This window comes from Vigna umbellata, chromosome 11, assembly GCF_029865625.1.
Source record: "Vigna umbellata cultivar VRB3 chromosome 11, Vumbellata_1.0, whole genome shotgun sequence".
Classification (NCBI taxonomy): domain Eukaryota; kingdom Viridiplantae; phylum Streptophyta; class Magnoliopsida; order Fabales; family Fabaceae; genus Vigna; species Vigna umbellata.
The window spans coordinates 17,873,885-17,895,487 of record NC_142175.1 but is presented as its reverse complement, the minus strand read 5'-3'; the positions used below and the strand labels follow the sequence as shown (position 1 = coordinate 17,895,487).

Genomic DNA, 21,603 nt, shown 5'->3' with positions numbered 1-21,603 from the left:
ATGGATGTTAGGTGGTTAGGTATCTACTGAAGGATACTAGGTTTGTTACACCTACTGATGGGTGTTGGTAAGAAAGATTTGAACCTACTGATGGGTGTTGGTGGATTTTGGGTCAGGCTCGTGACGTTAAACAAGCGCTACCTGAGAGGCAACCCAGTTGATTTACTATATTTTGTTTGTTTGTTTTGATTCTGCTTTAGTTGCATGTTAGGGATTGAATGTATGAGTGATTTGAGATTTTAAATGCATGAAGTGAGTGAAAGGCATGAGTATAAGGCACCTAGGGCAAGCTAGGAAGAAGGCGAGCATGTCACGAAAGTGCCGCTCAGCGGAACGGTATCACTACAACATGGGTTTTTAGGGTTGCCCTTAGTGGGACCCAAGCCCATTAGGGTATTTTTATACCCTAGGGTGCGATTTTTGTTTTATTTTCATATTTCTTTCCTCCCACACACTCTTAAACAACTAAGAGTTCTCTACACCTTTCCCTTCATCCCCACTCATAAAACCTCTCTTCCATTCATTTTGCATCAAGTTTCCATTCAAGTTTGGGGTTTGGTGAGAGAATTGCTATTTGGGACTGATTTTTTTACATTATTTTGCTTGTTGGTTTTGTTCCACACACTAGTACAGTCAGGGGAAAGGACAGCAGTTATTTTGGTCTATGGGCAGCGGTTTTCGAATCGAGGCATATTCAGGCGAGGCAAAAAGTCTAATACTTTTGGCCTCGGTTGAGAACCGAGGCATAAAAGGAGAGGATTTTGCCTCGGTTCATCCTTAACCGAAGCCGTAAATTTTTTGGTTTTTTTAATTTTTTTTTCGTAGGACTTTATGCCTCGGTTCCCTTGAACCGAGGCAGTATGTCCCACTCTACTGCCTCGGTTGTAGCTTGAACCGAGGCAGTAGACTTTTTTTTTTGTTTTTTTTTCTCATCCGCAAGACTTTCTGCTTCGGGTGTGACCGTAACCGAGGCCGTAAGGGGTCTTTCTACTTCGGTTATGACCTGAACCGAGGCATATATCCTTGTTTTTTTTAAAAAGTGAGGTTTGTTTCTCCAGCATTCCCAACCACAGAAACAGACCTGCATATACTTTTATAGGCAGAACAGTCCAGAATAATGCAGAAACTTATATTTTAAATGAAAATTATATTAAAACATAAATATATTGAATGGAATCATAAATTAACTTCTTAGAAGCATAAATCAATCCAATGTAATCATAAATCAAGTTTCAAGCATAAATCAATGCAATGTACAAAGTTAAACTTATAATAATGTAGAAAAGCATAAAACAACTTAGAAACATAAACTTAGAACTTACCATATCCTAATATCTACTACATACTATTATATAAATGAATTACATATTTAGCAAGTGTTTTCCTCACAAGTTGAATTGACTTCTCTGGAATTGGAGCAGTCCTATTAAATCTCTGCATAAAACACAATGATTTCAATTAGTGTATATGAAATCCAAACTATAGAGAGAATAAAATTCAAACCTAAATATTACCGTTTCCCATCCACTGGTGTAATGTGCACGAATGATGGTCATCATCCAAAACATAACGTAGTAACCACATTCATATGACCCCATTTGTCTATTACACTACAATATATCATCATAATTATAAAACGTTAAGTAACATCATTTGAATGGAACCAAATGTAACAAAGTATGGACTAAAATACCAAACCTTAAGGGCAACCCATGCAAGCTTTTTAGCTGTAGCAGTAGATCTCCCAAATAACATCATATGTGTTGCAAGGGAACTATTAAAAAAAATTCCTTTAGCATACATTTATATAACAAAAAAGTCAAAACATTGAGATTCTTACCAATCTACTACATGTCTAAGAGGGCTAGGAGGAGACTTCTGCAATGAACAAAACCAGACAGCAGTGTTCTCCGGTATGGAGATCACAAGTAGCTGCAAATGACACCTGAAATTGGTAATAACTTATGAATCATATACCAAAATTAATAAATGAATGTGTTGAAGTTAACAAACTTCACTTACCCATGTATATAAGGGAGAAAATATATCTTCCCCATTCCAAAGCAGGTGGTGATGTATGTTTGGATATCATCAAATTTATTTCTTTCATGAGTAATAGAGGGGTCAATGAACCCATATACATCGTTGAACCCCTTCTTGTTACTAACATCAAACATATACCTAAAATGAAGAAATAATCTGATATAAGTAAGTTGATAAAATAGAATTATATAAAAAAGTTTTCATAAACTTACATCATCCACAATTGAATGAGTGTAATATTAATTTCTTCTCTACCCGACGCAAGCTCCCTAACATGTTGATGATGCAAGTACAATGGGATCTGAGCTTCTCTTCCAAATGTAGTAGAATCCCAGTGTACATTCATCGGCACATCTGAAATGATTTTAGCAAGCCGTCTAACGCACCAAGAGGGTCATCCTCAGATAAATGAGTCTTCTTCGGTGTAGGACTTCCCTCTTGACCTATCTACTGTTAAATGCAAAAATGGTTATGTTATAACGTCAATTAGAAGTAATTATTAAAATTGAGAAGTATATAGTACGAATGTTTACCGGGGGATTAGATACATCACCAACCAAATGTCTAGGCCAGGCAACAAAGGACTTAAATGCTTCTTCCACAGTGAAGAACTCATCTGTAAGCACAGGAAGAACGACATCCTCTATGACAACTTCATCCACTGTGACCTTGAACTCATCTTCTGAAAGTTGTACACCATGCACTATAGTGGTTGTCTCATAAACTATACCACGAGCCACTAGCATGGTCCCAGTATCAGAAAGAATATATAACTGACATGGACGAGTTTCATCCATGTCGTCCCCTAGGGCACCGACAACTGAACAACTTCCTTTACCGCTTCTACCTGTCAAATTAAATGTTAGGTTATGCAAAAAGTAAATTAGTAACCAAAAATAAATAAGTTTACCTGTAGGGGGCACAACATCTTCCGCTACAGGAGATAGCGGAGGACGATTGCCATAATCCTCATAATGCTGCTGGAACTGGCGCGCAACCATTTCAGCAACTTCATCATACAACTCTGCCCGAACCTTCTTTGTGATCTCCTGCGTCATCTCTTTTCTTATCTCCTCCTTCATCTTTTCGTATGAATATGGACGCGAGGAAGACCCAAAAAACTGTCGTATGCCTATGCCAGTCCCAACACCACGCACCCGTCCTGGGTGCTCAGGTCGTCCAATAGTTGTGGCAAGAATATCTTGACGACCTTCTTGTGTGAATTGACCTTGGGAGCTCTGCTCAACCAAGGAGTCTTGTCACATAACAAAAGTTCAAAATCATTTGAAAGATCTATGTAATATATATAACAAAATTAATGTAAAAATATAAGAAATGACATCTTACAATTCTTTCAGATATTTCTCTGGCAGACTCGGAAGTGTAGGAGCCCGATGGTCTTATACGGGCTAACTTCCACTTGTCGTGCCGAGATGGTGGTGAAGGAGGAGGAGAAGGGTCACTATCCTCAGAAAGTGGAAGTCTACTATCTGACTTCTACTTCATTATTTTTTCTTCAAGCTTTCTATATCCACCACGAGACAGTAGGTGTGGATTTTTATTTTGAGCGCTTATTCCCTGTGCTTTTCACCTTTTTTCCTGTGACAAAATGAAACAATTGTCATAGTAGATAATTATGAATGATGAATTGAATGATTTTACTGCACTTACCTGTCACACCTCGGATGAACGAAGCTCTACAAACTGACGCCATGTTTCTTCGTCAATTGCTGAATATTTGGAACATGGATTTTCATTACCTTTTGTCCAAATATATATCTAGACGTCAATTTTGTCTTAAACCCTCGAAATCTTTCTGCAATTGCAGATAAACACTTATTCCTTAAGCTCTCGACATTTGGCATATCAAATGTTATCTGCAACAAAGAAAGTAATAACCTTATATCAATACAGATTTATCAATATAATGAATGATGAATTTGGAGCAATATTGCTTAACTTACCAATAGATCTTGCCAGATGAGATTCCGATCAGCCTCAGAAACATGGTCAAAGGATGGAGTAAGTATAGAGATACGATCACGTGCTAGTACTCCAAGGTAAGACCTAAATACATCTGCATTTGGGCCAGATGCAACTCCAGTGACCACGTCAATAATGACAGGTTTCCTCTCACCTGCATTTCTTCTAAAAAAAGCTGTCGTAACCTCGTTGCTCCTCTCGTTCGTCTAGAAGTGGTGGGGACTTCATCGCCTGATGAATGAGGTGACTTAGCCATATATCTATCACAATAAATAAGATGAAATATAAATAAAACACTTATAAAATAACATATATTATTTAACAAAATCCATAAATATTTACACAAACATGAAATTCATACATATGTAAAGAACAAATAATTACATATGTAACATGCAATATATTCAAGCAAACAATATATTCAACCAAGAGTAAACATATATTCAAGCAAACAAATAATTACATATGTAACATGCAATATATTCAAGCAAACAATATATTCAACCAAGAGTAAATAACGTCAATTGGTCCCAAAATCTATCTATCTTGTTATTTTTTTATGTCTTATATTTTGTTAACTACCTTGAGTTACACTCTTTGAATCAATTCCTTGAAAAATACTCAGTCTTTACTTTTTTAACTAACTTCACTTCCATTCTTTGAATTCCTTTCTTCTAAAAGATTTAAATTCAAAAATAAATAAAAACCTAAATACATTTTCAATCACTTAACACAATTTAATCATCCCAAATTCCCAAACATCAAAGTTTGTTAAAAAAAACAACTCAGCTTAATTTTTATTAGATAACAATGCTACAATTCAACGTGTCAATCACTACATTGTACATTTCTAAATATATAATTAAGATTTCACCGTTTTTCCCTATCAATTGTTTTGTTCTTTATGTCTTAATCCAACTCCCAAACCCTGATGGAATCCTGCCTGATGTGTCTCTCAATGTCCTCTTTTTGTAGTTTTTCACATTTTATTGTGCACGTATTTTAGCTTGTAAAGAGCATGGGTTACTATAAATACCTAGCTCCTCTCTTGTATTGGTACTTTTGAGATTAATGAGAATTGAGTTTTTCTGAATGAGAAACTATTCTCTCTTGAAAGTCATAGGCTAGAGAGTCCAAACACTCCCTCTAGCCACCTTCCAAGCACCTCTCTCACTTTCATTTTCCATTCCACCGTGCTTCTCTCTCATCACACATCCTCACCGTTACTTCAATCCGCTTCAGCATAGTGGCGTAACACCTCTTGGCCACGCGCCCTCCTTTGTCTCGCGCACAACATCACCACCTCTTCATTTCATTGCCACGAGGAACATTTCATTTCTCACCAATTCTCTCTCGTAGAACCACGTCTCTCGTCCATTTCTCTCTGGAGAGCTCATCCTCGCGAGCCTTCTGCTTTCATCACAGTAAGCTTCGACACTCACATTTTCTTCTCAGATTTGCATTTTCTCTTTCTGCATCTCCTGACCACATCTAAACCTAGGGTTTCTTCATCATTTTGTCTTTTCCTACCATTATCACCATTTGTTTTCGATTTTAGCCGATTAAAATCACTCTTGATCCGTTCCAAACCTTTTTCACCTTTCAATCTTCATTTTGAACCGATTAATCGGTTCATATTGGGTTTCCTTCCATTTCTAGGATTTCTATCGAGTTTAACCCTCTATTTCTTGTTCTTCTTCGAGATTTTGTCATTTTTCCGCTGCGTTCATCTTTGGAGGAAGCTTCGAAGGAGCTCACGACACGCACATTCGTCATCTCCTTGGACGCTCGTCCATCTGTTGGTATCAGAGCTCAGGTTTCGGTAAGACAACAATATAACAATAATAAAATTTGGGAAGGAGAATGAAATGACGTTATAATGGTTTTCGTAATCCTCTGTAAAAAAACGTCCTCCAAATATTCTGAGTATAACAGTTCATATAACAGAAAAGGAAATGGCAGCAGCGAAGAAATGCACAGGACAAAAAGAAGAAGTCAGAGAATACGTAAATGACAACACCCTCTCCCTCCTCTAACAAACTTCTATTTAATGAATCCCCGTCCAATCATAATCATTGAGTTTAATATTCTTTTTCCTCACGCGCCTGCTTCCACGTGTTTCTTCCACCCTCATGTTTTCATGGTCTTCCCTCGTTACAATTCCTCCTCCTTTAAAATTAACCTTGTCCTCAAGGTTGAATGTTGGATAGGCTTTACGTAAGGCACTTTCATCTTCCCATGTAGGAGGTGATTCTTCTAACCCTTCCCATTGGATCAAGAACTGTTTTACTATCTTATTCCCTTGCATAATTTGACGATCTTGAAGCACAGTAGCAGGTTGAATAACAGGGGGAGTCTCAGAATCAATAGTGAGTGCTGGAACATATTGCTGAGTATGATCTCCCCTGCAAGGTTTTAGTTGAGAATAGTGGAAGACAGGGTGAATTTTTGCTGTTGGGGGCAACAACAACTTATAAGCAACAGAGCCAATTCGTTCAATGATAGGAAATGGGCCAAAGTATTTCATGCTTAATTTCTGATTCTTTCTCAGGGCCACTGAATTTTGTCTGTACGGTTGTAACTTTACCAGCATCATATCACCAATCTGAAAGTCCATGTGCTTCCGTTTGACATCAACATATTTTTTCATGTGGTGTGCTGTGATCGTAATAAATTCTGTTTCAGTTTGCTAATCATTTCCTGTCGCATCGTAAGGTCATCTTGAACTGTTGGAGGATCAGAAGCATGAGGAGTGTATTTAGTCAATTGTGGAAGATATCTCCCATAAACTACCTTAAATGGAGTCATACCACTGCTGTGATGATAAGCAGTGTTGTACCAGAACTCAGCCCAAGGTAAAAATTTGACCCATTCTTTAGGAGACTCATACGTATAACACCTTAAATACATCTCCAAACATTTATTAAGAGCTTCTGACTGTCCATCGGACTGAGGGTGGTAAGTTGTGCTCATGTGCAAGGTAGTTCCACTTAATTTAAATAAGTGTTGCCAGAATTGACTTACAAACACCTTATCCCGATCTGAAACAATGGTCTTTGGAAACCCATGTAATTGATGACAGTTTTGACAAACGTGATGAGAGGGTCGCACCTCCCACAAAAGTTGTGCATAAAAGAATGCAGTATAGACTAGGAAGTGACTCCTAGGTCGTCTCACAAGGACCAATATTGCGGTTCAGTCTTAGATCACACACGGAAAAAGGGGGGTTTTGTGATTTTTTTTGGTTGCGGTAAAATTAAATTAACTACAAATTAAATAACACACGACCGAATATAATTGAAAGCATTAAAGTGCATGAAAACTTTTAAAGAAAACAATACAATAGATAAATATTCAAACACAATTCATCACCAAAAAGAAGAAAATCATTTCAACATATAATATAAAATATTTTAAGGCAAAAGAAATAAAAGAAAATAAACTTCTCTACCATTAACCACTCATTTTTGCAAAAGGAATTTAAAGCAATTAAAATTGAAGCTATCACCATACCTTGCTACTCCTAAGTTATCCATTCATGCTAAAAAAAATAAAGGAAATGCATCCAATACCCGTGGGCCACTCTTCCAGCCATCACCGTGCACACCACCAATTTTTGCTACTTTTTTCATTCTCACACAATTGGAAAAACAATTCTCTTTTCTTCTAGAAACCGTGCCTTCACTACTGTGATGCTTCCTCCCTTTTATGCTTCCAGCCGTACCCTCTCTTTCCTTCTCCGTTCCAGCAAAGAAACAATCAAAGCTTTAATAAAATGTGAGCTTGTGCACCCTCCCAATCCGTGACAGCACACCACTTTCCAATTCCAAATTCCATGGATGTGACCCTTCAACATTCAGCACTTCCCTTCTCCACGTGCTCCGCTTCTCTTCCAGCTCCTACCTACCACCTCTACATTCTAATCTCTTTCATTCTCCAACAATTGCTGCCAAATGTCCCATCATCCTATACTTTATCCTAATCCACTCTTTTTATTCTCTGAATAAAAATAAAGTCACCATCCACCTTCACAGCAGCCGCATACCACTCTCTCCCCCTTGCGTTCTTCCTAAACGTGACACCATTTCATTTCTTTCTCCAAGAAAGAAATTAAAAACTCATTGTTACCAATAAGGAGTATTGGTAAATCTTGAAGAAATTTGTTTTGATGATGCTACAAGAAGTTTTAGTTGAAGAAGATATTAGAATTAGTTAAAAGCAAGTTGTAGAAATTAAATGTAGTAGGAAATTCTTGTAAACCTTGTAAAACTTGCATTTTTAACCTGCAATAATCGATTATGATTAAGCAATAATCGATTATCACAAGTCATACTTGAATAATCGATTATCACTTCATATAATCGATTATCACATTTTTGAAAACCTGTAACGGACTTGAATAATCGATTATCACTTACAATAATCGATTATTCATGGCAGTTGGGAGCTGTCCTTTGGCATTCAGTGTACTTGGCTATATATTTTGATTTGGAGAAATCAGAAGGTAACGTTGTTGAACAGAAGCTCTTGCAGAATACTGTTTGTCAGAGGAAGTTCTCAGAAGCTATAGTTCAAGTTCCCTTGCTTGGTCTCGTGAACAGGAGAGGCTCGCGTGTCGTGTGTCGATAGTCGGAGCAAGCTCTCTTCGAGTTAGCAAGGTGCTCTGCCTGGTCTCGTGAATAGGAGAAGCTCGTGTTTCGTTTGTCGATAGTCGGAGCGGTTCTCTTCGAGTTGGCAGAGTGTTCTTCTTCCGGTTCGTTCGTCGAAGGAAGGTTTATTTATCTGCTTTATTCACTATTTCTTGTAATCTGTTAAATAACTTTTTAGTGAAAAAGGTTAATCACTATTTATAGTGATTAACGACTGGACGTAGATTCTTTTGAATCGAACCAGGATAAAAATTGCTTGTGTGATTTTCTATTCCCTACACTCTTTATCTTTTACGCATATCAACTGTTTGATAAATTTTCTCTAAGAAAATTGTTTTTCTAAAATGGACCATTAAACTTGATTTGTGACCGTAACACGCTTTCCGAATATTTTATTCCGCTGCGCGACTCTATAACGGTACCGATTGTTCCAACAATTGGAAGCTGTACTAAATGGTCCCTATATTCCAAAAAGAACTATTGATGGTGTAGAAGTAGAAAAACCATACTTTAACTGGACTGTTGAGGAAAATAGAAGAGCCCAATTTGATATTAAGGCTCGGAATATAATTTTTTCTGCACTAACCATTGATGATTTTTTCAAAGTTTCTGTTTATGAAAGTGCTCAGGAAATGTGGGAATTTTTAAAAGTCACTCATGATGAAGTATCGAATGTGGCTAAGTTGACTTGTTCGAATTCATGCTCTACATCAAACTCCTCAAGCTCAAGCGATTCTAATGAGCAAGAAAATCTATGCTTGATGGCCAATGATAAATTATCTGAAAGCAAAATCTTGAAGGAAAAGAAGGACTATCAAGGTTCCTCTTCAAGTTTCAAATGTTATGGATGTGGTGAAAGAGGCCATGTGAAAGCTTATTGTTCAAGCAACAAAAGAAGTAAAGAAAGAAAAGAAAAGAAAATTCACAAGAAGAAAAAGGTTCACATTGCGTCGGAGGATAATGCATCAACCACCTCTAGTTCAAGTGATTCAGTTGAAGAAGTAAACTTATGTTTGACAGCTAATGTTGATGACACTGCAAGCCAAGTAAGTTGTTCTAATTCTGAATCTAGTGAATTTGATTTGCAAAAAGCTTTTCTTGAATTGCTTGATGAATCTGAAAAATTGAATGTTGCTCATAAAAATTTGAAAAAGGAATTTAAAGAATTGCGAATTAAATATGAGAAGGCATTAGATGAGGAAGTAAGTTTGAGAAATAAAATTTGCAACTTGGAAATGAAAGAGTCTTCAAATGTTGAACATCCTGTTGAATGTCTTTCATGTAAGAATCATATGCTTGATATTGATATTCTTGAAAACCTTCTTGAAGTTGCAACTGGAAATAATAATGTTGAAATGCCTATAACTGTTAGAAAGGTTTATAAAAACAAAAGTGTTTTTAAAAGTAAGAACCAAATTAAAAGAACCCGTAGGGTATGGGTTGAAAAAGGAACTGTGTCTTATAGAAATCCAAATGTTGTCACATGCTTTTATTGTATGAAAAAGGGGCACACTTCTAACAAATGTAGAATTAAACATTTTGATGTTCCAAATGGAAAATATGCTTGGATTCCTGTTATAAAGTAAATTGTCTCTAACCTCAAAGGACCCAAATGAGATTATGGGGACCAAAACTCTATTGTTTTGCTTTGCAGGTTAATTTTTCAAAAGGAAAAGAAGACTCTATGGTATCCTGGTATTTTTTAAGAGCCTTGAAATAATTTATGAATGTTAGATGTGTCTTAAAGTTGAAAATTTGGCCCAAATTTGTGTTTTTCGGAAATTAACGTAAATAATCGATTACCAAAAGTAATAATCGATTATCTCGTCCTCAAAAATTTGGATTTTGACAATTTGGCTTGCACATAATCGATTATTTAAAGTAATAATCGATTATCTTAAGTTTTCGTAAAAAAAAAAAAAAAAAAAAAAAAAAAAAAAAAAAAACTTTTTTTATATTTTTTATTTGGAGTCTGTTTCTAAAAGGGGATTATTACATTCAGGGGAAGATATATGAGGTATTATGCTCTTTCATGTTATGAAATTTCAATTTTATTTATGTTTTGAATTGCATCTTTTGATTAATTGAGGGGGAGATCATATTTAGGGGGAGCCTTTAACATCAGATCTTTTTGCTTCTGATCAAAAAGGGGGAGAAGAATAATACAAGGGGAGAAGTATAAATTATTACAGGTATTGCTAACCTTATTGTTGTTTGTTAGCTTGTATGTTTCGCAGGTAAGCCAAACTTGCTTTTAAAATTTGAATTTTTGATCATCATCAAAAAGGGGGAGATTGTTACCAATAAGGAGTATTGGTAAATCTTGAAGAAATTTGTTTTGATGATGCTACAAGAAGTTTTAGTTGAAGAAGATATTAGAATTAGTTAAAAGCAAGTTGTAGAAATTAAATGTAGTAGGAAATTCTTGTAAACCTTGTAAAACTTGCATTTTTAACCTGCAATAATCGATTATGATTAAGCAATAATCGATTATCACAAGTCATACTTGAATAATCGATTATCACTTTATATAATCGATTATCACATTTTTGAAAACCTGTAACGGACTTGAATAATCGATTATCACTTACAATAATCGATTATTCATGGCAGTTGGGAGCTGTCCTTTGGCATTCAGTGTACTTGGCTATATATTTTGATTTGGAGAAATCAGAAGGTAACGTTGTTGAACAGAAGCTCTTGCAGAATACTGTTTGTCAGAGGAAGTTCTCAGAAGCTATAGTTCAAGTTCCCTTGCTTGGTCTCGTGAACAGGAGAGGCTCGCGTGTCGTGTGTCGATAGTCGGAGCAAGCTCTCTTCGAGTTAGCAAGGTGCTCTGCCTGGTCTCGTGAATAGGAGAAGCTCGTGTTTCGTTTGTCGATAGTCGGAGCGGTTCTCTTCGAGTTGGCAGAGTGTTCTTCTTCCGGTTCGTTCGTCGAAGGAAGGTTTATTTATCTGCTTTATTCACTATTTCTTGTAATCTGTTAAATAACTTTTTAGTGAAAAAGGTTAATCACTATTTATAGTGATTAACGACTGGACGTAGATTCTTTTGAATCGAACCAGGATAAAAATTGCTTGTGTGATTTTCTATTCCCTACACTCTTTATCTTTTACGCATATCAACTGTTTGATAAATTTTCTCTAAGAAAATTGTTTTTCTAAAATGGACCATTAAACTTGATTTGTGACCGTAACACGCTTTCCGAATATTTTATTCCGCTGCGCGACTCTATAACGGTACCGATTGTTCCAACACTCATTACCGCTTCATTCCAGGACGCTCCCATGCTTGTGCTCCAAACCGAAAGAAACACTACACCGTGCTATTCTTTCCAAGTGTCCACCTTTCATTCTCTATTCCAGCTAAGCTAATAGAAATAAACTCCTAAAGTCAATCACCGTTCCATCTCTTCATGCAAAGTGAGTCACGCTTCACTTTTCCTCCAGCAAGCCGAGAGTGTAAAGTAATTCCCCTGCAAGCGCGCTGTTGTGACCGAGAGCTTCAGACCGAGACACGGTAGCTGCTCCAACACGTCCCAGCTCACTCTCCTCAACGCTGCTTCTCTTCTAAAGTTTCCAGCTTTGCTTCCAAGGTGGCTACCGCATACTGCTGCTGCTCGTTCTGGCCGTGACCCAGTAAAGATTCCAGCAGCTTGAATTTAAATCAATCACCAAGTGACACTTCCAAAATCACGAAAACCGAGTAGAGATTAACGTGCATAATCTTTCATTCAATGAAAACTTAAACATACATTGTTCATGAATCGAGCATTTGCCAAACGAAAATGAAAAATAGAATATTTGCTCTTCATTCCAAAACAGCGTTTTCAACCCAAGGAAAAGTTCCAAAACCAAAAGCCTCCAAAACAAAAAAAAAAAACCCCAGAGTAAGTGGCGGCTGTCCCCAAACTTCTAAGACCGTGTGTCCCCTTTTTTAGGGTAGGGTCCACAAAAATAAAACCCTAGGTGCCAAGTCATTAATTTCTAATTTTGGGTCTAATCTAATTTACCAAAAATTGACCCAAAATATAAGAGTTGATTCAAAAATTCTAAACTACTGAATTACAATTTAATTAATTCAAAAAAAATGTTTGTCTGGAGAGTCTTGAATTTATTTGGCAATCTTCCTGATGTCCCAAAATGTATTTCCGAAATTTTCCTGCACTTCAAAAATGCACTTAATCAGCTCAGAAAATCCAAATTAGCACAATTACAAATTTCCGACCAAATTAAGCAGAATTCGGAAAAACGGGGAAATAACAAGCAATTAAACACAATTCCCTGGTTTATTTAAGTGCAATAAACTAAATATAATTCAAGAAATAACGACTCATCAAAACGCTTCAGCTACCTGTTTACTGTTGTAATATGCTTTCAAAGGACAGAAGTGAGCGTATTTGGAGAGTCGGTCAATCACTACCATTATCACAGTATATCCTTGAGAATTTGGAAGGCTGGTGATAAAGTCCATTGTCACATCCTCCCAGATCTGAGTTGGCACCGGTAAAGGTTGTAGTAACCCCAAGGGAAGAGAATTAACTGATTTTTCCTGCTGACAGATCAAGCAAGTCTGAACAAAATGTTTCACATCCTGCTGCATTCCAGGCCAATAGAATTGCTGAGCAAGTCTGCTAAATGTTCTTGTGATTCTTGCATGCCCACCGATAGGAGAATTATGAAATTCTTTAAGCAACTTGTGAACTAATTCAGGAGATGCAGGTATGACTATCCTGTCCTTCCAGTAAAGTAAGCCATCATGGACTGCATAATGTGGAACAACCTGCTTGTTGGCTACACAATTCGTAATGATTTTTTTTGCTTCTTCATCTGTATTTAGAGCCTTTCGTAATTCTGGTAGGAAATCTAGTTGGGGCTGTGACCATGCCATAAGAAATGATCTGGATAAAGAATCAGCAACCACATTGTCCTTGCCCGATTTATATTCTATCGTAAAATCGTACCCCAGCAATTTATGTAACCATTTCTGCTATTCCGGTGTTTGAATGGCCTGTTCAGTGAGACTTCTTAAACTTCTTTGGTCTGTTCGAATCACAAATTTATGCCCTAAAAGGTAATGTCGAAACTTGGCTACAGCTTCAGTAATGGCAAGAAACTCCCTTACGTAAGCAGATTGGCGTTGAAGTCGGGGGTTCAATTTCTTGGAAAAATATGCTATGGGATGTTTGTTTTGAATCAGCACTACTTCAATAGCTGACCCTGAAGCATCAATTTCCAACACAAAAAGGAATGGAAAAATCTGGAAGAATTAGCACAGGGGCTTAAGTAACAGCAGCTTTTAAAGCATCAAAAGCTTGAGTGGCTTCGTCAGTCCATATAAAACAGTCCTTCTTTAGAAGATTAGTTAGAGGTTCAGCAATAGAGGCATATTGCCTAATAAATCTTCTATAATAACCTATGAGTCTCAAAAACCCTCTCAGTTGCTTGAGATTGGTGGGAACTGGCCATTGCATCACAGTTTCAATTTTGTCCTTATTCATGGTCACACCTTTTCCAGATACTTGAAAAGTGTCATTCATGAGGGCTTGAAAGGTGGCAGGGGCATTGGTTAAACCAAATGGCATGACCAACCATTCATAATGCCCTTGATGAGTTCTAAAAGCTGTTTTGTGCCTGCAAGGAGAATAACAGTAATAAAATTTGGGAAGGAGAATGAAATGACGTTATAATGGTTTTCGTAATCCTCTGTAAAAAAACGGCCTCCAAATATTCTGAGTATAAAAGTTCATATAACAGAAAAGGAAATGGCAACAGTGAAGAAATGCACAGGACAAAAAGAAGAAGTCAGAGAATACGTAAATGACAGCACCCTCTCCCTCCTCTAACAAACTTCTATTTAATGAATCCCCATCCAATCATAATCATTGAGTCTAATATTCTTTTTCCTCACGCGTTTGCTTCCACGTGTTTCTTCCACCCTCATGTTTTCATGGTCTTCCCTCGTTACAGTTTCGTTCACGCTTCAGAGGTAAGTTGTCTCGCGTTCTCTGTCTTCAATTTCTTTTTCCTTTTCCCGTTGTTTTCTCTTGATTCCGAGTTGAGTTGTTTCGATTCGGTCTTGTCTGATTCATAATTTTTTTGTCATTTGATTCTGTCTTGATTCTGAGTTTCTGGTGCGCGTTTCTGTTTCGCGTCTCTGTTACGCTTTCATCATTTACGTGTTGTTCATCATTTTCCTTTAATGTCTTGATTTGTTTTTCTGATTTAAGTTGTTGTGAATCTTGTTTGTGTTTCGTGTTTTGAATCTCTTCATATCTGTTTAGGTTTCCAAGTTGCGTTTCCTGTGCTTGAGTCATTACTTTTGAGTCTTAGTTCATTTTAATTCGGTGAATCTTCTTGTTTGAGTCTTTCAGTTTCGAATTCCAATTATGTTTTGTCATAGTCGTCATGTGATAACAGTTGAAAAACCGTTATTTTTATGCTTAAAATTGATACCAAAAGCAACCTTTAAGACTTATAAACTAGCTTGAACTCATATTTTTGCTTTAGTTTTGTGAATAAGAGAGTTGAAAGTGAATTTAATGTTTTTGTGCAAGATTCCCTTGATTTTGTAGGCTAATTGAATGATTTGAAAGAAGAATTGATGTACCGAATGATTGGAGTGCTGAAAAGTCAACCAGAAACCAGAAAAGTCAACCAGTCAACCAGAAAAGTCAACCAGAATGCTGAAAAACCAACCATAACGCATAAAAAGTGTGACCGAGTGGCGCTGAGCGGTAAAATACCGCTGAGCGGCACTTTTCAGGTGCCAAAATCACCGCTGAGGGGCAAAAACAACAGCTGGGGGCAAAATGGATCATGTGGTATTACCGCTCAGCGGTAAAATACTGCTGAGCGCCATTCTAAGTGGGCTTGGACCAGTTTTCTTTTGTTTTTATGGGCTTGGACTTGTTTTATGTCATTTTTATGCCCTATTTAAGGACTTGCACGTCCTAGGGTTGGTATCTTTGGCTGGGAGGAAGCAGAAACACACTTTTCACCCCTTGGGGGTAGATTGGGAGATGGTGACAGCTCTCCTCTTCTCTTTCTAGGGTTTTTCTATCTCTTCCATTCTTTCATTATTGTTCATCTAGTTTCACCATGAATATGGTGAACTAAACCTTGTATTGTTGTTGGGGAATCAATGTAGTCTTGTGAAACTCTCATATATGGAATTTGTTTTAACATCTTATATTAAGATACATGCTTTCTTTCATCTTTAGTTAGGGTTTTTCCTCTTTGCTTAATGCTTGCTTTGTTTAACTCATTCATTGCCATGATTATTGATTTTGTCGATATGGGAACGTACGGGGAAATCTAGATCCGGGGAATTTCCCCCATTAGCATATTGGTTGCCTTTAAGCTGCTGCACTTCAGAACTAATTACTAGGAATGCTAGGAATTGTATGAACTCGTAATTAAGGATAGGCCTTCTTGCAAGGTGTTTTAGAGAGTGGCATTAGCAATTGATGAAAAGAATGATAAATTCCTAAAAGTATATGAGAGTGGATAAGATGAAATTGATAACCCCAACAACATACTCATCCATTTAATTCATTAAAGTGTTTGTTTTCCTCTTTTCCATTGATCAAATTCATGCATGCATGTTTAATTACTGTCTTTTGCATTTAAACCTACAATCAATTGTTTACAAGTCTTAAATAATCAACAAATCATATAACTAACTAGGCCGTGAGTCCTTTGGGAAAACGATACTTGGTCTTACCTAGTTTTATTACTTGATACGATTCGGTCATACTTGCCGATTGTTAAACAAGTTTATGGCGCCGTTTTTCGGTGTTCATAAATTTGTCATCATCATGTTAGCTGATTTTTCTTGTTCATAACGTCAAGTTGTACTTCTTATTTGAGTTGTGTTTGTGGTGATCTGATTGTATGTTCAATGTGCATACCGTATGAGCTATGACATTCAATACTGAGAGCTCGGATGCATGAAATGAGCAGCAGATCTGATTTGAATTTTCTGTTGTGAACTTCTGGTTTTAATAAGCTGTTGAATCTGAACATTGAAGCTATTCTGCGTTTTTAAAATTAAGCTGGAATGCTGAGATGACTAGTAACAAAGTGCCAACCAGAAAAGCCGTGATATGCTCAGCATTAGCTTGGTTGTTAGTGTGAAAGTCACAGCAGAAATTACTTGCAAGCAGTAGGCCGAACTGCATATTTCATTGCTTGAGTTTTTTTTGTTTTGTTTTTGTTCATTTCAGTAGTAGATCATTGCTGGAATTTTGTACATTCAATCCTAGAGTCATTGCCAACCGTCTTTTACACTTTCTAAACTGCAGAACTAAGTTGTTTCAATGATTGTTAATCACTGTTTTGGTCCAAAATGAAATAAAGGCATGAGTTGAGTAAATCAGTTCAAAAGAGGCAAATTCTGAAAAGAAAACAAGGAACTGAACATGTGAATTTGAGTAAAAGCCTATGAAATTGTGTAAACTGGACTTGAATGATCAAAACAAGCATCATTAAACTTGTTCGAGTGGAGTTCAGTGTGCAATTGTTGGACAAGTTCAATTTTGCATCTGAAACCTGTGTTCAGCAACCAGTTTTGCAATTCCTTGCTGCATTTTTTTTATTTGCTTTCTTAATCAGTTCTAGATCCCTTGTTTGGTTCTGTTTGCGTGCTCACCTTATTCTTTGCTTTGTTTCTTGTTTTCTTGATTGACTTTCCTGGTTTTGTCTCAATGCATGTGCATTCTATTCTGTTGTTCTTTAATTGAGCTTTTGTAATCTGGTCTAGAATTGATTTTGAGTCAGTTTCTCTGCTGTGCTGTCAGTTTCATTATCTGGTTTCTGATTTCTGACCTTAGCCTAGCCATTCTTGATTGAGAAGCTTTTATACTTTGGTTTCTGGAATTTGAAAGAAGGTTTGTGTTGGTAGCATCTTAGGTGGTGGTGGTCTAAAATACTTTCAAGCCTTGAACTGCCAAGGGAGAATCTCCCTTCCAAACCTTTCATTTTTGAGTGCTTTAAGCTTCCAGAGATAGACCTGATTTTTGTGAGTTTTGTGTGGTTGCATCTAAGAACCAAATTTCTTGTTGACAGATGTTTTTGTTTTAAGTGCTGAAATAACTTCTGAACTTGCAATGTGCTGACCATTTAGTTGTGCAGATTTTGTTCTGATTAACACTGTTCAAAAGCAGTTTGTACGTGTGGGAAATCTAAGACAAGAATACCTATAGTGGAGAAAAAGGAGCTTTGTTACCTACATAAACTACACCAAGCTGAATAGGGAGTTTCTTCATTCTGTTGTGTAGTTTCGTGTTAGATTTGTGCCTGATTAGAAATAGTTAACCATATTTGATTGAATATTATGCTTGGTTATCATATGGTTTAACTTTTCCTGAAAATTGAATTTGGTTTAGCAAGTTTGGACATCCATACATTAAGTGATAGTGGTGGTCTAGTGTTATTGTTGGCTTAACAAATTTAACGTAGGCAAACTATCTCTTTGAGTCAATTCAGACTAATAAATTGGATGTTGTAATTGTTGTTTGGAAGCTGCAATGGTCCTTTAAGGGTTCAAAAACACTAATGTAGGGAGAAAGTTTAGATTAGGGCTGGGATTTATTTTCTGTGTTGATAATAATCCAATCTGAACTGTGCTATTATAAATACTGATTCTTTTGTTTCTCTGGGATCTTGGTGTATAGATAAACTGCAGCATTACGTGGGATAGGAGTTCTTTCCTGAAAGGCATTTAGAAGCAACACAACACTTGCACATGGTGAAGGCCAGAGAATAAATGGAGTTATCTGGAGTTTAATTGAGCAGTAGTAGAATCTCAGGGAAAGCTTGGAAAGCTTGGAAAGCTTGTGCAGCCAAAAGAAAGCGAAGTTTCTTTTATAATGCATATTGTTGTCTCATGCAATCTGTTTGACTGAACACTGATCCAAGTTATCAATAGTGTTTGTAGGAGTGAACGAAGCAACTTCCTGATTAGGCTGAGAGAGGTAGTTGAAGGCCATATTTTGATCAAGTGAAGCCCTGCAGCAGTGAACTGTACCCAGAACGTTCAAGAACAAGACTAGTAGCATAGCTTGTTTTTTGTGAATTTGTTTTTGTGTAATCTGGTTTGTAATAGGCTAGTGTTAGCTTTTTGATTGGGTTTATTCTGCATTGTAAAAGGCCATTAAAGTCCAAGTGTTTTGGAAGAGTCCTTGGTGCTCTTTCAACTCTTGGCAACTTTTCTTGATTGTTTGAACTTTAATTTGTGTTTCACGTTTAGGGTGATTTAGGCTAAAAGGGATTAAACTCTAAGCCTTATCACATTAAAGTCCGAGAGTCTAGTCTTTTAATTGTGCTTAATTGTTTGTGATTGTTTGTGAGTTGTGTTCTTTGATTTTGAAGGTGATTTTTTTGTTTAAAGGGTAACTAGAAGTAACCTAAGACATTTCTGGCAAGGTAAGATTTGGTACTTAAGCAGTCTTCATGACTCACCTCTCTTACCTGGGACTTGTCTAAGTGTGAATCTTGTATACCTTTCACACAAAGAAAACTTTTAAAAACAAAGATGTCTTGTTATAGTTCATATAGGTCTTCTAGGTTAGATAATGTTGATGAAATGTTTAAACAAGCTAGGAATCTTTCATCCTTTGGTAAAGACATAGGTGCATTAACATACCTAGCTTGGGAAAAAGAAATTGATAAAATAAATCCTTGGTTTTATGGAGAGAGTGAATATTATGTTCTTAGCATATATCTCTCTAAGTTAGAAGAGCATGCAAGTGAGTGGTGGGATGAAAGACAATATCATGTTAGGAAAGGTAAAAAGTCCTCCATACTTGATTGGCATGATTTAAAAGCTTGCATGAGAAGAAAGTTTGTGCCTTCAAGCATTAAAAGAAACCTAGAACTAATTAGGGATTGCATTGACGATGGAAAATTATTTCTTGAGAGTTTAAATGATCATGGGTTTCTTCGTAGAGAACTAGAATTTGGGGCAAGACTTAAAGAGATCAAGGATAAGAAAAGAGAAAAAGAGATTGAGAGAAAAGAAAAGGAAGAAAGGAAATAAGAGAAGAGAGAGAAGAAAACGAGAGAAAGAAGAGAGAAGAAGAGAGGAATTAAGAAGAGAGAAGAGAGAAGAAGGGAAGAAGAAAAGGAAGACGGAGAAGAAGAGAAAAGAAAAGAAGGAGAAAGAAAAGAAAAAGAGAGAAAAGAAGAAAAGAGAAAGGCAAGAAAGAGAGAAGAAAAAAAGGAGAAATTGTTGCTGATGACAAATTCTATTCTTTCCAAGACTATAGAACCTAAAAGGGAAGGTTTCCAAATCTTTACTTCTTTTCCAATCATGGTTTATTCTTCAAATATGGACTTCTCTTTCAAACAAATTGTCATCTCATATTCTATGCAAACTTTTTCAAAATATGACAATTCAAATCTTGAATTATTCTTATCTTTTAGGAAAGAAATAACTCAAGACAAAAGTGAATTTGGACTTCTAGAATTTCCAAATGTGATAAAACAAAATATTAGAAGTCCTTATTTCCTTGATTTTATAGAAAAATTCTTTCTTGGATTGATATTAATTGAAAATATATTTGATGTTTATTGCAGATTTGTGTTTGATCCAGGAGGAAGAAAAAGTGGATATAAAAGAATAAGGCCACTCCGAGATGGTCATGCTCCCAAAGATTGTGTGGAGCTTCTTCATAAGGCCATTGCCAGATTTGAGGACAAATCTTTTTTTAAGAGGGAGGGTATGATGGAATCCTGCCTGATGTGTTTCTCAATGTCCTCTTTTTGTAGTTTTTCACATTTTATTGTGCACGTATTTTAGCTTGTAAAGAGCATGGGTTACTATAAATACCCAGCTCCTCTCTTGTATTGGTACTTTTGAGATTAATGAGAATTGAGTTTTTCTGAATCAGAAACTATTCTCTCTTGAAAGTCATAGGCTAGAGAGTCCAAACACTCCCTCACTTTCATTTTCCATTCCACCGTACGTGCTTCTCTCTGATCACACATCCTCACCGTTACTTCAATCCGCTTCAGCATAGTGGCGTAACACCTCTTGGCCACACGTCCTCCTTTGTCTCGCGCACAACATCACCGCCTCTTCATTTCACTGCCACGAGGAACATTTCATTTCTCACCTATTCTCTCTCGCAGAACCACGTCTCTCGTCCATTTCTCTCTGGAGAGCTCATCCTCGCGAGCCTTTTGCTTTCATCACAGTAAGCTTCGACACTCACATTTTCTTCTCAGATTTGCATTTTCTCTTTCCGCATCTCCTGACCACATCTAAACCTAGGGTTTCTTCATCATTTTGTCTTTTCCTGCCATTATCACCATTTGTTTTTTATTTTGGCCGATTAAAATCACTCTTGATCCATTCCAAACCTTTTTCACCGTTCAATCTTCATTTTGAACCGATTAATCGGTTCATATTGGGTTCCTTCCATTTCTAGGGTTTCTATCGAGTTTAACCCTCTATTTCTTGTTCTTCTTCAAGTTTTTGTCATTTTTCCGCTACGTTCATCTCTGGAGGAAGTTTCGAAGGAGCTCGCGACACGCACATTCGTCATCTCCTTGGACGCTTGTCCATCAAACCCCAATACACAAACTGCCGAAAAAACTAACAAAGAAAAACTGCCAAAATTCCAAGCAGGCACCAATTTTATTATCAAACATAGCAAATGAAGACTACCCAAACATTACCAAATGAAAACAACCTAAACGTAAAATTTATATATGAGCCTGCAGCAATTATTATCAGCAAGAACACAATCAACCAACCTCAATGCAGTGGCAGAGGCAGCAGTGGCGGAGGTGATGGATGATAACAGTTGAAAAACTGTTATTTTCATGATTAAAATTGACACTAAAAGCAACCTTTACACTTAGAAACTAGCTTGAAATCATGCTTTTCTTTATATTTTTGGAAATAAGAGAGCTGGACAGG

General features: G+C 36.7%; 1 protein-coding gene across 1 annotated transcript; it reads right to left on the bottom strand.

Annotated features, from left to right (window-relative positions):
- Nucleotides 1–6,073: 6,073 nt before the first annotated feature.
- Nucleotides 6,074–6,643, bottom strand: LOC148191069 (uncharacterized). Its single transcript, XM_088101274.1, has one exon. It carries the CDS (start codon nt 6,641–6,643, stop codon nt 6,074–6,076), a length of 570 nt encoding a protein of 189 aa, XP_087957400.1.
- Between the last annotated feature and the right edge of the window lie 14,960 nt (nt 6,644–21,603).